At 35.5% G+C, this 19,628-nt stretch overlaps 1 protein-coding gene across 1 annotated transcript in view; it reads left to right on the forward strand.

Annotated features, from left to right (window-relative positions):
* Nucleotides 1-19,628, forward strand: part of ctnnd2b (catenin (cadherin-associated protein), delta 2b) — a 221,356-nt gene that overhangs the window by 177,826 nt on the left and 23,902 nt on the right. The window contains 2 exon segments of the mRNA XM_022191678.2: nucleotides 17,766-17,883; nucleotides 19,020-19,202. Of these exon segments, the coding sequence (XP_022047370.2) occupies nucleotides 17,766-17,883; nucleotides 19,020-19,202 (301 nt within the window).

Here is a 19,628-nt window from a genome sequence, read left to right on the forward strand (position 1 = left end):
CATCTGCCACCCTAATTAAATGGGCTGCGTGCGTGCTGAGACAGCGCTCCCTCTTTACTCTCCAGTGTGTAAAATTCAATAAATATGCTGAGCACATCTGATAGAAATGTATACATGCAGAAGTATTAGGTTTTACACTTCTCTTTTATAAATGCCATCTAATGTTTAATCTCCGGGAATCCATCATGACTGTTTTGTGTTCAGAGATACCACTTGTCTGTTCCTTATTTCAGACCGCTTGTGTTCTCCACTTTGCAGAATTCAATAAATGCATGAATGTATTCAGTTCTGGAATTCAAAGACATTTATAGCCATGAACCCATTTCAATAATAGTATGTCCCCTTTAAAGATACACAGACACCACAAAGGTAGCTTGTGCAGGTAGTTACGATATTCTGTCTTGACCTGCATATTTACTATGTGTTTATTTTACCTCGCTGAGCCACATGAATTGCTTTTAGCATTGTTGCATTGTTAAATTTACACACATATGAGTTTTATAATAAATATCAGCTCATTCTGATCCACACTCACAGATCTAAAGATCTCTAAAAGGCCATTGCACACCACAAGTTCAGTACCAAACAGCAGACAGATGTGGTTAGCAAGTGGCGGGTGAAGATTAGGAGACATTTAAGGCTAACTTTTCCAATTTGGACAGAAACACAACTCCAAATGAACGCTAATGTTGCTCCATTACTTCTGATGCAAAAATAATGAATGTACAGTGGTGGAAAAAAGTTTTCGCAATAAGAATCTCTCTGAGGTCTTTATATATCGAGTTCAATTTTTAATACAATCACAGCCATGATACCAAACAAATCCTAAAAAAAAAGCCATTAAAACCTTAAAATTGATCCAGAAAAAATACAAACTTTTGAGTATTGGGTCATTTTGTTAGAATTTCGTTTTGTTAGTTTTTCTTGTAAACAATAAACAAAAAAATATATAAAAAATATAAAATTTGTATTTGTTTGTCTGTCTACTGCAGCCACACCTTCTGAAATACAAAAATGATTTTTCTACAAATATTTCATGATAATATTTGAGATTGTGGAAAATTTTAAGGGCATCCAAAAACTTTTCTTTCACCTCTGTTTGCTAACAAATTGACCATATTGATATATGGTCAATTTAAACAATGATATATGCCCCAAAGAGGCGAAATAAAAAGCAACAAAAAATAATAAAAATGTCAGCAATTGCAGTAAAATATTTGGATTCGAAAATAACATATTCCTTACGAATGCTAACGTTTAACCGAGAGATGCTAATTGCTCAGTTTCCCCCTGCTGGCCAAGAATTTGTTTCATCAGTTCCTTGTTTCAATCCACACATCATTTTATTTTTAGCACACTCTCGATATCATATATTCAGAGATATTAGATAAGTCTCGTGGTTTCCAACCTTGGGGTCAGACTCCCCCTGTGGGTCACAAGATAAAAGAAGAAAGAAACAAATAAAACGCTCCGATGCATAAATAGAAAACCCTTTTCGTATCTTTGCTTTTATGTGAAATATTGAATAATTTGATCTCGTTGGACCTCAAGCAGTTATTCAAATGGAAGCATGTGAGAAGTCTGGAGGGGAAATGTGTCTTGGATGTAAATGCAGACAGATTTGAGAAGAGACAAACTCCCTCAGTTGATTTTTAATTAGGATCCACGAGGCAGAACAACTGCTGATTTAATCTTTAACACTTAGCTCATCGTATCTCATACACCTTATGGAAACTATTGACATTTGCATCTGAAATGTAAAGGGTTAGGGTTAGGGTTAGGGTTAGGGTTGGCTGACTTGGAACTCTTGAATATTTCTAAATGCAGACGTGAGCTGTGTATTTTTTTTGATGTGGTGTTCATTCCTGTCCATCAAACACTGAAGCAGCATCAAAAGGAAAAAACTAGCACCCAGAACAATGACAAGTTCCCCTGAAGAATTAACAGGCTGCATTTACTGTATGTTTTACCTGCAACTGTTACTACTCCGCCAAGGAACGGCGGAGTTATGTGATGATCAACGTACGTTTCTCTGTGAATCTGTAAATCCGTCTGTCTGTGTGTCTGTCTGTCTGTCTGTGTGAAATATTACTCAAAAACATGCCATTTGTTGAAATAATGTAAATTAGGCCGGAAAACACTATAGAGCAGTTTTTTTGGGAAAAAAACATCATGAATTTTGTCCAAAAAAAGCCCGCCATAGTATAGACTATGTCAAAAAAAATTTACATTTTTTCAACATGTTGTAAAAACACGCCATATGATGAAATAATGTAAAGTAGGCTGTGAAAAACACTATGGTAAGGTTTTCTTTGAAATAAAAATCATCATGAATTCTGTCCAAAAAAACGCCATAGTATACTATGTCGAAAAAAAATGACATTTTTTCAACATGTTGTAAAAACACGCCATATGATGAAATAATGTAAAGTAGGCTGTGAAAGACTTGATGGTAAAGTTTTCTCTGAAATAAAAATCATCATTAATTTTGTCCAAAAAAAGGCCATAGTATACTATGTCCAAAAAAATGACATATTTTCAACATGTTGTAAAAACACGCCATATGATGAAATAACGAAAAGTAGGCTGTGAAAGACACGATGGTAAGGTTTTCTTTGAAATAAAAATCATCATGAATTTTGTCCAGAAAAAAGGCCATAAGTATACTATGTTGAAAAAAAATGACATATTTTCAACATGTTGTAAAAACACGCCATATGATGAAATAACGAAAAGTAGGCTGTGAAAAACACGATGGTAAGGTTTTCTTTGAAATAAAAATCATCATGAATTTTGTCCAAAAAATGGCATAGTTTATACTATGTAAAAAAAAATACATTTTTTCAACATGTAAAAACATGCCATTTGATGAAATAATGTAAAGTAGGCCATGAAAAACACTATAGAGCAGCTTTTTGGGAAATAAAAATCATCATTAATTTTGTCCAAAAAAACGTCATAGTACAGTATGTCATCCAAAAAATGACAAAACTCTCATTAGTATGTCCTCCAAAATGCGACAAAAATGACAATTTAATATGTTGTCCAAAATGTCGCAAATACGTCATACTTTAGTATGTTCTCCAAATTGTTTTTAAAAACATCATACTTTAGTATGTTTTCCAACAGGTGATGAGGCATTCCCCATTTAGCTCAACTGGTTAAGGGGATGCCTTTCAAACAAAGCTTGTTTGAAGCACAGGTTCGATTCCAGCTCCGGCTCCTTCCATGTCAGTGTGTATTTTAAACGTCATCGTTCAGTATGTCGTCCAAAATGTGACAAAAACATCGTGTTTCAGTATGCTGTGCAAAACATCACAAAAATGCCGTAATTTAGCATGTCATCTGAAATGTGACAAAAATATCAGTTTAGTATGTCGTCCATAATATTAAAAAAAATCACTATGTCGAAAATGTTTTTCGACTTTTTCAACATGTAAAAACACGCCATATGATGAAATAATGTAAAGCAGGCTGTGAAAAACACGATAGAGCAGTTTTTTGGGGAAAAAAATCATCGTATAGTATGTCGTCCAAAAACACGCCGTAGTATAGTATGTTGTCCAAAAAGTGACAAAAATGACATAATTTAATATGTCACCCAAAATGTCGCAAAAACGTCATACTTTAGTATGTTCTCCAAATTGTTTTTAAAAACGTCATACTTTAGTATGTTTTCCAACAACTGCTGAGGAGTTCCCCATATAGCTTAACTGGTTAAGAGGATGTCTTTCAAACAAAGAGTGTTAGAAGCACAGGTTCGATTCCAGCTCCGGGCCCTTTCATGTCAGTATGTATTTAAAATGTCATTGTTCAGTATGTTGTCCAAAATGTGATAAAAGCGTCATGTTTCAGTATGCCATACAAAAATGTTGTAGTTTAGCATGTCATCAAAAATGCCATAATTTAGCATGTCATCCAAAATGTGACAAAAATGTCATAGTTTAGTATGTCGTCCATAATAATCTAAAAAGTTTACTATGTCGAAAATGTTTTTCGACTTTTTCAACATGTTGTAAAAACATGCCATATGTTGAAATGATGTAAAGTAGGCTGTGAAAAACACGATGTTAAGGTTTTCTTTGAAATAAAAATCATCATGAATTTTGTCCAAAAAACGCCATAGTATACTATGTAAAAAAAAATTACATTTTTTGACATGTTGTAAAAACATGCCATATGATGAAAAAATGTAAAGTAGGCCGTGAAAAACACTACGGAGCAGTTTTTATTAAAAAAAAAAGTTATCATGAATTTTGTCCAAAATTGTCGAAAAACACTATAGAGCAGTTTTTTTTTAAATCATCATGAATTTTGTCAAAAAAAAAAACGCCATAGTATACTATGTCGGAAAAAAATGACATTTTTTCAACATGTCATAAAAACATGCCATTTGATGAAATAATGTAAAGTGTGCCGTGAAAAACACGATGGTAAGGTTTACTTTGAAATAAAAATCATCATGAATTTTGTCCAAGAAAAAAAAACGCCATAGTATAGTATGTCGTCCAAAAAGTGACAAAAATGACATAATTTAATATGTCATCCAAAATGTTGCAAAAAGTCATACTTTCGTATGTTCTCCAAATTGTTTTTAAAAACATCATACTTGAGTATGTTTTCCAACAGTTGATGAGGAGTTCCCCATATAGCTCAACTGGTTAAGAGGATGTCTTCAAAACAAAGTCTGTTAGAAGCACAGATTTGATTCCAGCTCCGGGCCCTTTCATGTCAGTATGTATTTAAAATGTCATCGTTCAGTATGTTGTCCAGAATGTGACAAAAACACCATGATTGAGTATGCCGTTCAAAATGTTGTAGTTTAGCATGTCATCTGAAATGTGACAAAAATGTCATAGTTTAGTATGTCGTCCATAATATCAAAAAAATTTACTGTCAAAAATGTTTTTCGACTTTTTCAACATGTTGTAAAAACACGCCATATGATGAAATAATGTAAAGTCGGCTGTGAAAGACACGATGGTAAGGTTTTCTTTGAAATAAAAAATCATCATGAATTTTGTCCAAAAAAACGCCATAGTATACTATGTCGAAGAAAAATGACATTTTTTCAACATGTTGTAAAAACACGCCATATGATGAAATAATGTAAAGTAGGCTGTGAAAAACACTATAGAGCAGCTTTTTGGGAAATAAAAATCATCATTAATTTTGTCCAAAAAAACGTCATAGTACAGTATGTCATCCAAAAAATGACAAAACTCTCATTAGTATGTCCTCCAAAATGCGACAAAATGACAAATTAATATGTTGTCCAAAATGTCGCAAATACATCATACTTTAGTATGTTCTTCAAATTTTTTTAAAAAACATCATACTTTAGTATGTTTTCCAACAGGAGATGAGGCGTTCCCCATTTAGCTCAACTGGTTAAGAGGATGCCTTTCAAACAAAGCTTGTTAGGAGCACAGGTTCGATTCCAGCTCCGGCTCCTTCCATGTCAGTGTGTATTTTAAACGTCATCGTTCAGTATGTCGTCCAAAATGTGACAAAAACATCGTGTTTCAGTATGCTGTGCAAAACATCACAAAAATGCCGTAATTTAGCATGTCATCTGAAATGTGACAAAAATATCAGTTTAGTATGTCGTCCATAATATTTAAAAAAATCACTATGTCGAAAATGTTTTTCGACTTTTTCAACATGTTGTAAAAACACGCCATATGATGAAATAATGTAAAGTAGGCTGTGAAAAACACGATAGAGCAGTTTTTTGGGAAAAAAAATCATCGTATAGTATGTCGTCCAAAAAACACGCCGTAGTATAGTATGTTGTCCAAAAAGTGACAAAAATGACATAATTTAATATGTCACCCAAAATGTCGCAAAAACGTCATACTTTAGTATGTTCTCCAAATTGTTTTTAGAAATTCATACTTTAGTATGTTTTCCAACAGCTGATGAGGAGTTCCTCATATAGCTCAACTGGTTAAGAGGATGTCTTTCAAACGAAGGTTGTTAGAAGCACAGGTTCGATTCCAGCTCAGAGCCCTTTCATGTCAGTGTGTATTTAAAACGTCGTCGTCCAAAATGTGACAGAAACATCATGTTTCAGTATGCCACACAAAAATGTCATAGTTTAGCATGTCATCAAAAATTCCATAATTCAGCATGTCATCTGAAATGTGACAAAAATGTCATAGTTTAGTATGTCGTCCATAATAATCTAAAAAGTTTACTATGTCAAAAATGTTTTTCGACTTTTTCAACATGTTGTAAAAACAAGCCATATGATGAAATAACATAAAGCAGGCTATGAAAAACACGATGGTAAGGTATTCTTTGAAATAAAAATCATCATGATTTTGTCCAAAAATATAGTATGTCAAAAAAATAGACATATTTTCAACATGTTGTAAAACACGCCAGATGATGAAATGATGTAAAGTAGGCTGTGAAAAACACGATGGTAAGGTTTTCTTTGAAATAAAAATCATCATCAATTTTGTCCAAGAAAAAAAAACGCCATAGTATAGTATGTCATCCAAAATGTCGCAAAAACGTCATACTTTCGTATGTTCTCCAAATTGTTTTTAGAAACATGATACTTGAGTATGTTTTCCAACAGCTGATGAGGAGTTCCCCATATAGCTCAACTGGTTAAGAGGATGTCTTCAAAACAAAGTCTGTTAGAAGCACAGGTTTGATTCCAGCTCCGGGCCCTTTCATGTCAGTATGTATTTAAAATGTCATCGTTCAGTATGTCGTCCAGAATGTGACAAAAACACCATGATTGAGTATGCCGTTCAAAATGTCGTAGTTCAGCATGTCATCAAAAATGCCGTAATTTAGCATGTCATCCGAAATGTGACAAAAATGTCATAGTTTAGTATGTCGTCCATAATATTAAAAAAAATTTTACTATGCCAAAAATGTTTTTCGACTTTTTCAACATGTAAAAACATGCCATATGATGAAATCATGTAAAGTAGTCTGTGAAAAACACGATGGTAAGGTTTTCTTTGAAATAAAAAATCAACATGAATTTTGTCCAAAAAAGGCCATAGTTTATGCTATGTCAGAAAAAAATTACATTTTTCAATATGTTGTAAAAACATGCCATATGATGAAATAATGTAAAGTAGGATGTGAAAAACACGATGGTAAGGTTTTCTTTGAAATAAAAAATCATCATGAATTTTGTCCAAAAAAACGCCATAGTATAGTATGTCGTCCAAAAAATGACAAAAATCTCATTTAGTATGTCCTCCAAAATGCGACAAAAATGACGATTTAATATGTTGTCCAAAATGTCGCAAATACGTTATACTTTAGTATGTTCTCCAAATTGTTTTTAAAAACGTCATACTTTAGTATGTTCTCCAACAACTGCTGAGGAGTTCCCCATATCGCTCAACTGGTTAAGAGGATGTCTTTCAAACAAAGCTTGTTAGAAGCACAGGTTTGATTCCAGCTCAGGGCCCTTTCATGGCAGTGTGTATTTAAAACATCGTCGTTCAGTATGTTGTCCAAAAACATCATGTTTCAGTATGCTGTGCAAAATGCCACAATTTAGCATGTCATCTGAAATGTGACAAAAATGTCAGTTTGGTATATCGTCCACAATATTTAAAAAAAATCACGATGTCGAAAATGTTTTTCGACTTTTTCAACATGTTGTAAAAACACGCCATATGATGAAATAATGTAAAGTAGGCTGTGAAAAACACGATGGTAAGGTTTTCTTTGAAATAAAAATCATCATGAATTTTGTCCAAAAAACGCCATAGTATATAGTATGTTGAATAAAATTACATTTTTTCAACATGTTGTAAAAACATGCCATTTGATGAAATAATGTAAAGTAGGCCATGAAAAACACTATAGAGCAGTGTTTTTGGAAAAAAAAATCATAAATTTTGTCCAAAAAAAAGCCATAGTATGGTATGTCGTTCAAAATGTGACAGAAATGTCATTGTTTAGTATGTTGTCCACAATGCGACAAAAATGACATAATTTAATATGTCATCCAAAATGTTGCAAAAACATCATACTTCACTATGTTCTCCAAATTGTTTTTAAAAACGTCATACGTTAGTATGTTTTCCAACAACTGCTGAGGAGTTCCCCATATCGCTCAACTGGTTAAGAGGATGTCTTTCAAACAAAGATTGTTAGAAGCACAGGTTCAATTCCAGATCAGGGCCCTTTCATGTCATTATGTATTTAAAATGTCATCGTTCAGTATGTCGTCCAAAATGTGACAAAAACACCATGATTTCGTATGCCGTTCAAAATGTCATAGTTGAGCATGTCATCAAAAATGCCATAATTTAGCATGTCATCCGAAATGTGACAAAAATGTCAGTTTAGTATGTCGTCCATAATATTAAAAAAAAATACTGTCGAAAATGTTTTTCGATTTTTTCAACATGTTGTAAAAACACGCCATATGATGAAATAATGTAAAGTAGGCTGTGAAAAACACTATAGAGCAGCTTTTTGGGAAATAAAAATCATCATTAATTTTGTCCAAAAAACGTCATAGTACAGTATGTCATCCAAAAAATGACAAAACTCTCATTAGTATGTCCTCCAAAATGCGACAAAAATGACAATTTAATATGTTGTCCAAAATGTCGCAAAAACGTCATACTTTAGTATGTTCTCCAAATTGTTTTTAAAAACATCATACTTTAGTATGTTTTCCAACAGGAGATGAGGCGTTCCCCATATAGCTCAACTGGTTAAGAGGATGCCTTTCAAACAAAGCTTGTCAGGAGCACAGGTTCGATTCCAGCTCCGGCTCCTTTCATGTCAGTGTGTATTTAAAACGTCGTCGTCCAAAATGTGACAAAAACATCGTGTTTCAGTATGCTGTGCAAAACATCACAAAAATGCCGTAATTTAGCATGTCATCTGAAATGTGACAAAAATGTCAGTTTAGTATGTCGTCCATAATATTGAAAAACATTTTCGACATAGTGATTTTTTTTGACTTTTTCAACATGTTGTAAAAACACGCCATATGATGAAATAATGTAAAGTAGGCTGTGAAAAACACGATTGAGCAGTTTTTTGGGAAAAAACATCATCGTATAGTATGTCGTCCAAAAAACACGCCGTTGTATAGTATGTTGTCCAAAAAGTGACAAAAATGACATAATTTAATATGTCACCCAAAATGTCGCAAAAACGTCATACTTTAGTATGTTCTCCAAATTGTTTTTAAAAACTTCATACTTTAGTATGTTTTCCAACAGCTGATGAGGAGTTCCCCATATAGCTCAACTGGTTAAGAGGATGTCTTTCAAACGAAGGTTGTTAGAAGCACAGGTTCGATTCCAGCTCAGGGCCCTTTCATGTCAGTATGTATTTAAAATGTCGTTGTTCAGTATGTTGTCCAAAATGTGACAAAAACATCATGTTTCAGTATGCCATACAAAAATGTTGTAGTTTAGCATGTCATCAAAAATGCCATAATTCAGCGTGTCATCTGAAATGTGACGAAAATGTCAGTTTATTATGTCGTCCATAATAATCTAAAGAGTTTACTATGTCGAAAATGTTTTTCGACTTTTTCAACATGTTGTAAAAACACGCCATATGATGAAATAATGTAAAGCAGGCTATGAAAAACACGATGGTAAGGTATTCTTTGAAATAAAAATCATCATGATTTTGTCCAAAAAATATAGTATGTCAAAAAAAATGACATTTTTTCAACATGTTATAAAAACACGCCAGATGATGAAATGATGTAAAGTCGGCTGTGAAAAACACGATGGTAAGGTTTTCTTTGAAATAAAGATCATCATGAATTTTGTCCAAAAAAACGCCATAGTATACTATGTCAAAAAAATGACATTTTTTCAACATGTCGTAAAAACATGCCATTTGATGAAATAATGTAAAGTCGGCTGTGAAAAACACTATAGAGCAGTTTTTTAGGAAAAAAAATCATCATGAATTTTGTCCAAGAAAAAAAACGCCATAGTATAGTATGTCGTCCAAAAAGTGACAAAATGACATAATTTAATATGTCATCCGAAATGTGACAAAAATGTCATAGTTTAGTATGTCGTCCATAATATTAAAAAAAAATTACTGTCGAAAATGTTTTTCGACTTTTTCAACATGTAAAAACACGCCATATGATGAAATCATGTAAAGTAGTCTGTGAAAAACACGATGGTAAGGTTTTCTTTGAAATAAAAAATCAACATGAATTTTGTCCAAAAAAGGCCATAGTTTATGCTATGTCAGAAAAAAATTACATTTTTTCAATATGTTGTAAAAACACGCCATATGATGAAATAATGTAAAGTAGGATGTGAAAAACACGATGGTAAGGTTTTCTTTGAAATAAAAATCATCATGAATTTTGTCCAAAAAAACGCCATAGTATAGTATGTCGTCCAAAAAATGACAAAAATCTCATTTAGTATGTCCTCCAAAATGCGACAAAAATGACGATTTAATATGTTGTCCAAAATGTCGCAAATACGTTATACTTTAGTATGTTCTCCAAATTGTTTTTAAAAACGTCATACTTTAGTATGTTTTCCAACAGCTGATGAGGAGTTCCCCATATAGCTCAACTGGTTAAGAGGATGCCTTTCAAACAAAGCTTGTCAGGAGCACAGGTTCGATTCCAGCTCCGGCTCCTTTCATGTCAGTGTGTATTTAAAACGTCGTCGTCCAAAATGTGACAAAAACATCGTGTTTCAGTATGCTGTGCAAAACATCACAAAAATGCCGTAATTTAGCATGTCATCTGAAATGTGACAAAAATGTCAGTTTAGTATGTCGTCCATAATATTGAAAAACATTTTCGACATAGTGATTTTTTTTGACTTTTTCAACATGTTGTAAAAACACGCCATATGATGAAATAATGTAAAGTAGGCTGTGAAAAACACGATTGAGCAGTTTTTTGGGAAAAAACATCATCGTATAGTATGTCGTCCAAAAAACACGCCGTTGTATAGTATGTTGTCCAAAAAGTGACAAAAATGACATAATTTAATATGTCACCCAAAATGTCGCAAAAACGTCATACTTTAGTATGTTCTCCAAATTGTTTTTAAAAACTTCATACTTTAGTATGTTTTCCAACAGCTGATGAGGAGCTCCCCATATAGCTCAACTGGTTAAGAGGATGTCTTTCAAACGAAGGTTGTTAGAAGCACAGGTTCGATTCCAGCTCAGGGCCCTTTCATGTCAGTATGTATTTAAAATGTCGTTGTTCAGTATGTTGTCCAAAATGTGACAAAAACATCATGTTTCAGTATGCCATACAAAAATGTTGTAGTTTAGCATGTCATCAAAAATGCCATAATTCAGCGTGTCATCTGAAATGTGACGAAAATGTCAGTTTATTATGTCGTCCATAATAATCTAAAGAGTTTACTATGTCGAAAATGTTTTTCGACTTTTTCAACATGTTGTAAAAACACGCCATATGATGAAATAATGTAAAGCAGGCTATGAAAAACACGATGGTAAGGTATTCTTTGAAATAAAAATCATCATGATTTTGTCCAAAAAATATAGTATGTCAAAAAAAATGACATTTTTTCAACATGTTATAAAAACACGCCAGATGATGAAATGATGTAAAGTCGGCTGTGAAAAACACGATGGTAAGGTTTTCTTTGAAATAAAGATCATCATGAATTTTGTCCAAAAAAACGCCATAGTATACTATGTCAAAAAAATGACATTTTTTCAACATGTCGTAAAAACATGCCATTTGATGAAATAATGTAAAGTCGGCTGTGAAAAACACTATAGAGCAGTTTTTTAGGAAAAAAAATCATCATGAATTTTGTCCAAGAAAAAAAACGCCATAGTATAGTATGTCGTCCAAAAAGTGACAAAAATGACATAATTTAATATGTCATCCGAAATGTGACAAAAATGTCATAGTTTAGTATGTCGTCCATAATATTAAAAAAAAAATTACTGTCGAAAATGTTTTTCGACTTTTTCAACATGTAAAAACACGCCATATGATGAAATCATGTAAAGTAGTCTGTGAAAAACACGATGGTAAGGTTTTCTTTGAAATAAAAAATCAACATGAATTTTGTCCAAAAAAGGCCATAGTTTATGCTATGTCAGAAAAAATTACATTTTTTCAATATGTTGTAAAAACACGCCATATGATGAAATAATGTAAAGTAGGATGTGAAAAACACGATGGTAAGGTTTTCTTTGAAATAAAAATCATCATGAATTTTGTCCAAAAAAAACAACATAGTATAGTATGTCGAAAAAAAATGACATTTTTTCAACATGTCGTAAAAACATGCCATTTGATGAAATAATGTAAAGTAGGCCGTGAAAAACACTACAGAGCAGTTTTTTTTAAAAAAAAATCATCATGAATTTTGTCCAAAAAGAACTTTCTGTCCTTCACTCCTTTCTTCAGGAAACACCGTAAGCGGTTGTCCCCATTCCAGCTAGGCACTTCTGAGTTTGTGCACATCCTTTACTAGACAGCAACAGCATGGAACCGTTTTTTTTTTTCATCTTTTTGTGAATTTTCGAACTTTTCGACCGCGTCTTTTTCAGGTGAAGAAACTGCTTCTTAGATAAACACTGCCTGTGCTGCTGGAATGGTGACAAAATAAAAGCCTGTAACATTAAAAATATGCGTTCAAAATGAAAGCATGGAGTTCCTGCAGTGTGTTACACAGCAGAACATATAAGTTTGCTTTAGTCATGCGACAGCTCATTTTGACAGTTGGAATGAGAGCGTTTCTAAATATTTCCTCTCGAGGATGTGGCACAAGAGCAGCACAGGTTGAGTGCTGCCATGGCTGCATTTTCATCTTCCTGTTTGTTTGTTTGTGTGTGTGTGTGTGTGTGTGTGTGTGTGTGTGTGTGTGTGTGTGTGTGTGTGTGTGTGTGTGTGTGTGTGTGTGTGTGTGTGTGTGCGTCTCTCTGTATGTGTGGGCCATTAATCTCAGCGTCAGCTCAGCTCTAAATGTGAAAATGAACCACACATACCGGCTGCACAACAAAAGCTTCTAATACTGTCCATGTGTGAAAATGTACGACTGTGATGTGCGTGTCTTTTTTTGACTCTGCTGCTGCTCTGTGTGTGTGTGTGGATCAGCTAATTCATCTTTCTCACGCCTCGTTAGGGAATGCTGGGAGTCTGATTAAAGATTGAATATTTCATGGCGGGTTTGGTATATCGCCGGCCACCTGCTCTCTCCTTCTCTCTCCCATTATCACCCCTTTGCTTTTCTCATTTTCCCCTCTTGTCCCTTTTAGCCACTCTCTCCTCCTCCTCGTCCCATTACTCCGTTTCTCCTCTCTCGATCGCATTATCCCTCCCTTATCCATTTCTTCTTCTTCTTCTTCTTCTTCTTCGTCTTCTTCTGTCTGGCACACATCTTCCTCCCTCGCTGCTTGTTTTGCTGATGCCGTCATTTCAAACCCGACAGGAAGAGCTGAAACTTGTGCTGTGAGACGTCTGAATGTGAATTATGTGCACCAAATCTGCAGATGTGACACAAATTCCACAGCAGCTAATGAACAGCAGGTTAATCCGTTTATTTACTCTACTCAGAAGCCGGTACCCCATTTACACTTTGCATGCCTTATCCGCCGTGCTGCCTGTGAAGATTAGATTACTGTGATATCAATGCAGCCAACCAGATGCTCTCAAACCAGATGTTTACGAGGTGTAAGACACATTTGTACTTACTTACAGGGACTTGTCCCCTGATAACGACAGCTGAAACGACACTAGAATCACACCTTTTTCTCACTAAAACGACACAAAGGCAGCAGCACAGACTCCTGCAGTTTTACATATTAAGGCGGTAGGTTTTTTTTCTGGCTATCTGATCTATCAACAGTTCATCTTGTGAATGATCTGCGTGGGTGAGAGAACACAGCGATCCTTATATCACCTAGCTGGTGCTAATTTGATTAAAAATGTGTTTGGGACCACAGACTATTTAATCAAAATATCCACTGACATAGTAACGTCCCTAGTGAGAGCCCTTCTTTATAAAACTTACCTGTTTGATTCAATTTCATTCAAATAACTTTATGAGGGGCTCAAGAAGCAATATTGCCAAAACATAAACAAAAAATTTGATCAAATATTTAACGAACTTAATCCAACTTTTTAAAAAAATAACTCTGGCTAAATCAGGTTAAATAATTAATGCAACTGTAGAGTTTTAGCCACAATATTTGAATCAGATTTCCTAATTTACATTGCTGTAGTGTTTAGCTATAAAATTAGATCATTTATATTGTTCTGTATGATTAAGGACTCTAGTGTTTCAGCCTTGTCCCTCTAGAGCCCAGCGTAGCTCTGGTGCTAAGATTGCCTTTTCATTTTTGATTGGCCGTGGATTTAAAACCAGACAAGTTAGATCAATCATTCTTTTTGCAGATAAAATCTGGTGAGTTAGACTAACATTTTACACATTCACTAGGTCTCAGAGCACGTTTTCCTTGCAGTGATGGGCCTGTAAAAAAATACACATCTTTACAAACAGGACCACAGGATATCGTGCAACTTTTTTTCTTTTTCAGGGATGCAGCTATGCAATTTCTGTTTTTTTTTTAATCTATTGCACTTTTAAGCAATTTCTTGTAGTAGTCATTACATACACAATATTGCCAAAAGTATTCGCTCACCCATCCAAATAATCAGACTCAGGTGTTCCAATCACTTCCAGGGACTTCTAGGCATGCAGACTGCTTTTACAAACATTTGTGAAAGAATGGGTCGCTCTCAGGATTAAGCTTCAGGAGTGTACAGAGAGCTTCATGGAATGGGTTTCCATTCTGCAGCTGCATCCAAGATATAAGACTGTTAAAATGACAAATCTAAATGGAGTCAGAGGTTTGTTTTTCAATGATATCTATCTATCTATCCATCCATCCATCTAGCTATCCATGTGACTTTTCTGCTGTTCTGTTTTGCTAAAATGCATTCTATCAACAATCTTTATTGTTCATTGTATAATTCTAAGACCAGTGTAGAAAGGAATAACTACATGAACTAAGATTGTTTTCAGTTCTATTTCTGAAATTTAAGCATAAATGCAAAGACGTCCTGCATAAACCTGCTGTTGATTATAGAAATAAAGACAGAAAACAGTCTCTCTCTGTTGCTTTAGAAGATACTACATTAGTGCACATTTTCTCTCAGTAGCAGCATCATAATATGAGATAATCGAATTGTGTTTGAAATGACCCTTTGTTGAAACCGCACTTTATTCCTGCAGTGTGAGTTTAGATTCTTCACACTCAAAGATCACGATGAGAGATCCTTGTTGTTTTTGCAAAAGAATACTTCAGAGGGATTCATTTCCCAAACTGACTGATGTTATTTGAATTCACTCTATTAACAGATGTTGGGCAAAATCAGGAAAATGTGTGAAAGAAAGAAATATATGAAGTGCCTTAAAGTACCTCTCAAGTGTTTTTATTTTGGTGTTTGTCAGCTCGCGTCCTTGGTCATATGTTGAACAATTCAGCCAACTGTAGCTTTCAATCAGCCCCTCTTTGCATGCTCTGTGTGCTGTTAGATAACCTTGCATCCAGACAAGATGCAGACAAAAACACTGCATTTTGTCAACAACTTGAAATATTCAAGTGGTTGTTTGACTGTCTAATTAAAAGTTGATGCTCACATACTTCAGTAGAACTGAGGCTCCACAGAGGGTCAAAACAGAACAAACAGCTGCATTACTTAAACATGTCGCTCTACTACACTCGTGTTTCATATTTTATGCATCGTATTTAGAGTGGCGTACTCCTAAATCTGTTATAACATATGGTAGGCTACATGTGGGCATCTTCACAGAGAGGCAGGAATTAAAACAAAAATCCACACTGGTCCCATACACTTAAAATTGAACCAGAAGCTGTGATGAAACGTATATTAGACTGGAAACATTTCAATTTATGTCTCCTCTTGTGTCTTAAAATTGCACTCCACCTTTGATATCATGCAGTTAATATGCTGATCATGCTAGCTAACACATCCACAGATCAACATGAGCATTTGTTCATTTGGAATCAAGTTTTTGAAGCACAGAATTTGCTCTGCTTTTAGCGCTATATGGCTGTGGAAACTCCTGAATAATATGTCTGAATGTTTAGCTACTAAATCTGTCAGTTTTTTCACTAGTTAGTTGCTAGCACTTAGAAATGTCCTTATTTTTGAAAGAAAAGCATTTTTTTCAATGAAGATAACATTAAATTCATCAGAAATCCAGTCTAGACTGGATCTAGATCTGGGTCTAGTCCTGTTAATGTGGTAAATGACTATTCTAGCTGGAAATGGCTGATTTTTAATGGAATATCTCCATAGGGGTACAGAGCAACATTTCCAGCAACCATCACTCCTGTGTTCTAATGCTACATTGTGTTAGCTAATGGTGCTGAAAGGCTCATTGGTGATTAGAAAAGTGTGAGTTTTCATGCAAAACATGAAATTGCCTGGGTGACCCCAAACTTTTGAATGGTAGAGTATGTCTGAGTTATACTGAACTGGCCGTTATGTATTGCAGATTAGTTTTAAAGTATTTGAGCGGAGTTTTAGGTGAGCTGGTGTGCTTGAGATGCGGTGACTGGGGTGGAATGGGTGGAGAGAAAAGCAGATACTTGAAGAATCTGCACATTTTACCATGAGCGACAATGTAGAGCTACATTTAAGCCGTTATAAGTCTGGAAGGGACTTTTACATGGAATACCTTCAACTGTGTAATTTTGAAATTGCTGCTGCTACTGCTGCTTTAATGTTGAGTCACTGTTTAACTCTTGTGGTTAGTTACTACAGAATTTCCACAGTAGATGCTTTCTTATTTCATTGAAATGGCTTGTAATGGCCCTTTTATCTTTACTGATGTCATCCATACTTGATTTCATTATTGGGCCCATTTTCCCGTTGCTTTGATTCATGCAGAGAGGTAGCTAGTTAAGTATGTAGGAAGATGAAAAACCAGGAAAAAGCACCATTAGTAGCTACAACATCAGACGTATCTGAATAACTACAGCCAGGCTTCTGTTGCAGTGAAACCATGTAGCAGAGAGATTTAAATGTAACAGAATGTAAAATGTCATTTAAAGACCGGGAGAAAACGTCAAACTTTTGATTACAGTAGTCCTAATGTCTGAGGATTAATAGGACAGTTTTAGTTGTGATGTTTAACTGCAATATGCAAATGAGAAGTGTATTTTTAGGCTGTACTTCTCCTTCATTCAGCTTTTTCTTAAACTTGACACAGTCCTCAAGCTGTAATAAAAAAGAAGCAGCAGTGAAGCCAGCAATAAGTGTAAGTGCCTATCAACATAAGAAATAATAACCCTCATAATAATAAAAAAGCCCATTTAGGGCCAATGGAGTATTTAGACATTAGCGCAGTTTACATAAGTAAATTCATAATGGCGATGTATAATACCGCATTTGCTGTTTATTTATATCATAAAATGCACTAAATGTGTCACGCTGCAGGTATATAACGCCACACCCAGAGCCTTTAAATCCCTCATTTATTACTCATTGCCTGGGAAAACAAATGGAGTTCTGGCAGCTTCCTCTGTGACACCGAGGGCATGAGCATCTCCTGGCCACCTTTAATAGTCTGACATTTAATGGATATTAGGCTCAGCCTCTCTCCTCTCCGTCACACAGGCTGCCAAACGCATGCAGCAGCACATATTCGGTGTGCTCATGTGTGGGAAACTCGGGGTGGAAAACTCCTGGACGATTCGGCGTGCGCAGTGATCTAAATCCGTGTTCTGTTTGCGTCTTCCAGAAACGTGAGTTCTGCAGGCGAGGAAGCTCGGAGGAGGATGAGGGAGTGTGAGGGCCTGACGGACGCTCTGCTCTACGTCATCCAGACCGCTCTGGGGAGCAGCGAGATTGACAGCAAGGTACCACGAGATCACACGAACTTACAGCTAACTGGAAGACCTGCAGATTCTTACGGCACGCACACAATCACCCGGTGAAAGAACACACACCTGCACACGGTGATGGCAGATCGTGCAGTGCTGTGTGTGTGTGCCCATGTTTATGTTTGCATCAGTGTCAAAGAGCTCAAATATAGGTGGTTATTTTTGTTTGGAATTTATAATTCACATACATTTGCACATGTTGTATGCAAATGTGTTTAATCTGCTTCCTCACAGACTGTATGTACACTCTGTATATGCATATTAATTAGTTTGCCTGTGGTTTGAATGGTAATGCCTGAAGCTGAGAGACCAGAGAACACTGTAAAAATGTAAACGCTTGGTAAACAGTGTTTTTAGAAAAGATAGATAGATAGATAGATAGATAGATAGATAGATAGATAGATAGATAGATAGATAGATAGATAGATAGATAGATAGATGTGTGTGCACAATGTCAAGCTTTTTTCATGGATATTTGAAGGCAGAATTTCTTACCTATGTAAAATATTTACATGCCTACATATTTATTCAAGGGATATCTTGAAACAGACTGCAGTTTATATTACACTACTGTCAAAAATATATAACATTTAAAGTAAATAATGATTAAAGCTAACGAGTGAATATCCCAAAACAAGTCCTCGTCTTTCCAGTCTTGTCATTTTTTACAGTGTACCATATATTACTCAACCCAGATGGCCAGTGACACAGAAACATCACGCGCGAGAGTGTGTCTGCGCTTTTATGTGCCTCTGAGCATCCATGTGTGTTGTGTGTTTGATGGGCGTGAGTGTCTCGCTGCGTCGCCAGTGTGTGTTAGTGTGTGTGCGGTTGTGTTGCGCTCTTCACCAGAAGATGTGAAGTTTTTAATCCGCAAAAATCCTTCACAAGATCAAAGTCTGTGACTGTTGACTGCATAGCCACTCACAACAATAGGATTAGTGTGTCTGTCTGCATTATGCACACTGCATTTGTGTGTGTGTGACTGTGTCGGTGTTTATTCACCGTATATGCAGTTGGTGTCTGTGTGCATAGACTGCGTCCACAGTACGATTGCGTATGGTTTTCTGGTTCCCATCTGCTTTTCCTTACTTTCTTTCTTCCTTCTGCAGACTGTAGAGAACTGTGTGTGCATCCTGAGGAACTTGTCGTACCGTCTGGCTGCAGAGACGTCTCACAGCCAGCAGGGGGGGTCGGAGGAGTTGGACGGTTTGCTTTGTGACACCGGCGGGAAGGATGCAGAGAGCTCTGGATGTTGGGGCAAGAAGAAGAAGAAAAAGAAGGGGCACGACCAGGTGAGAAAACAGAAGAGGCCTTTCCACAGCTGATACGAAAAGTTCACTGGGTTTCTTGCTTCGGCACAGCATCCATAAAGTACTTCAGATCCCTATAATTACCAACATGGTAGGTCATTATGGTGCATAAAAGTATAATGGTGGATTTCTCTCTTGCTATTATCTCCGCACAGTGTTCTGATGAAGGTCCTTGCAGCTAATGGAGTGTGTTTGGTCGGAGCTGGAGGCTGCTCTGCTCCATTTGCCTGCACAGAAATATTTATTTATTCATAAATATCCCCCGAGTTCCTTCAGACATATTCATGGACCAAGACCTTTATTCCAAAACTCAAAAAGTTGATGTGTTCTACAATGCTTAAGGTGCTAATAAAAACAAGCTGCGAAAGGGAAAAGCAAAGAAAAGTGGATGCAGGTTTGGTTTGGGCA

This window comes from Acanthochromis polyacanthus, chromosome 9, assembly GCF_021347895.1.
Source record: "Acanthochromis polyacanthus isolate Apoly-LR-REF ecotype Palm Island chromosome 9, KAUST_Apoly_ChrSc, whole genome shotgun sequence".
Classification (NCBI taxonomy): Eukaryota; Metazoa; Chordata; class Actinopteri; family Pomacentridae; genus Acanthochromis; species Acanthochromis polyacanthus.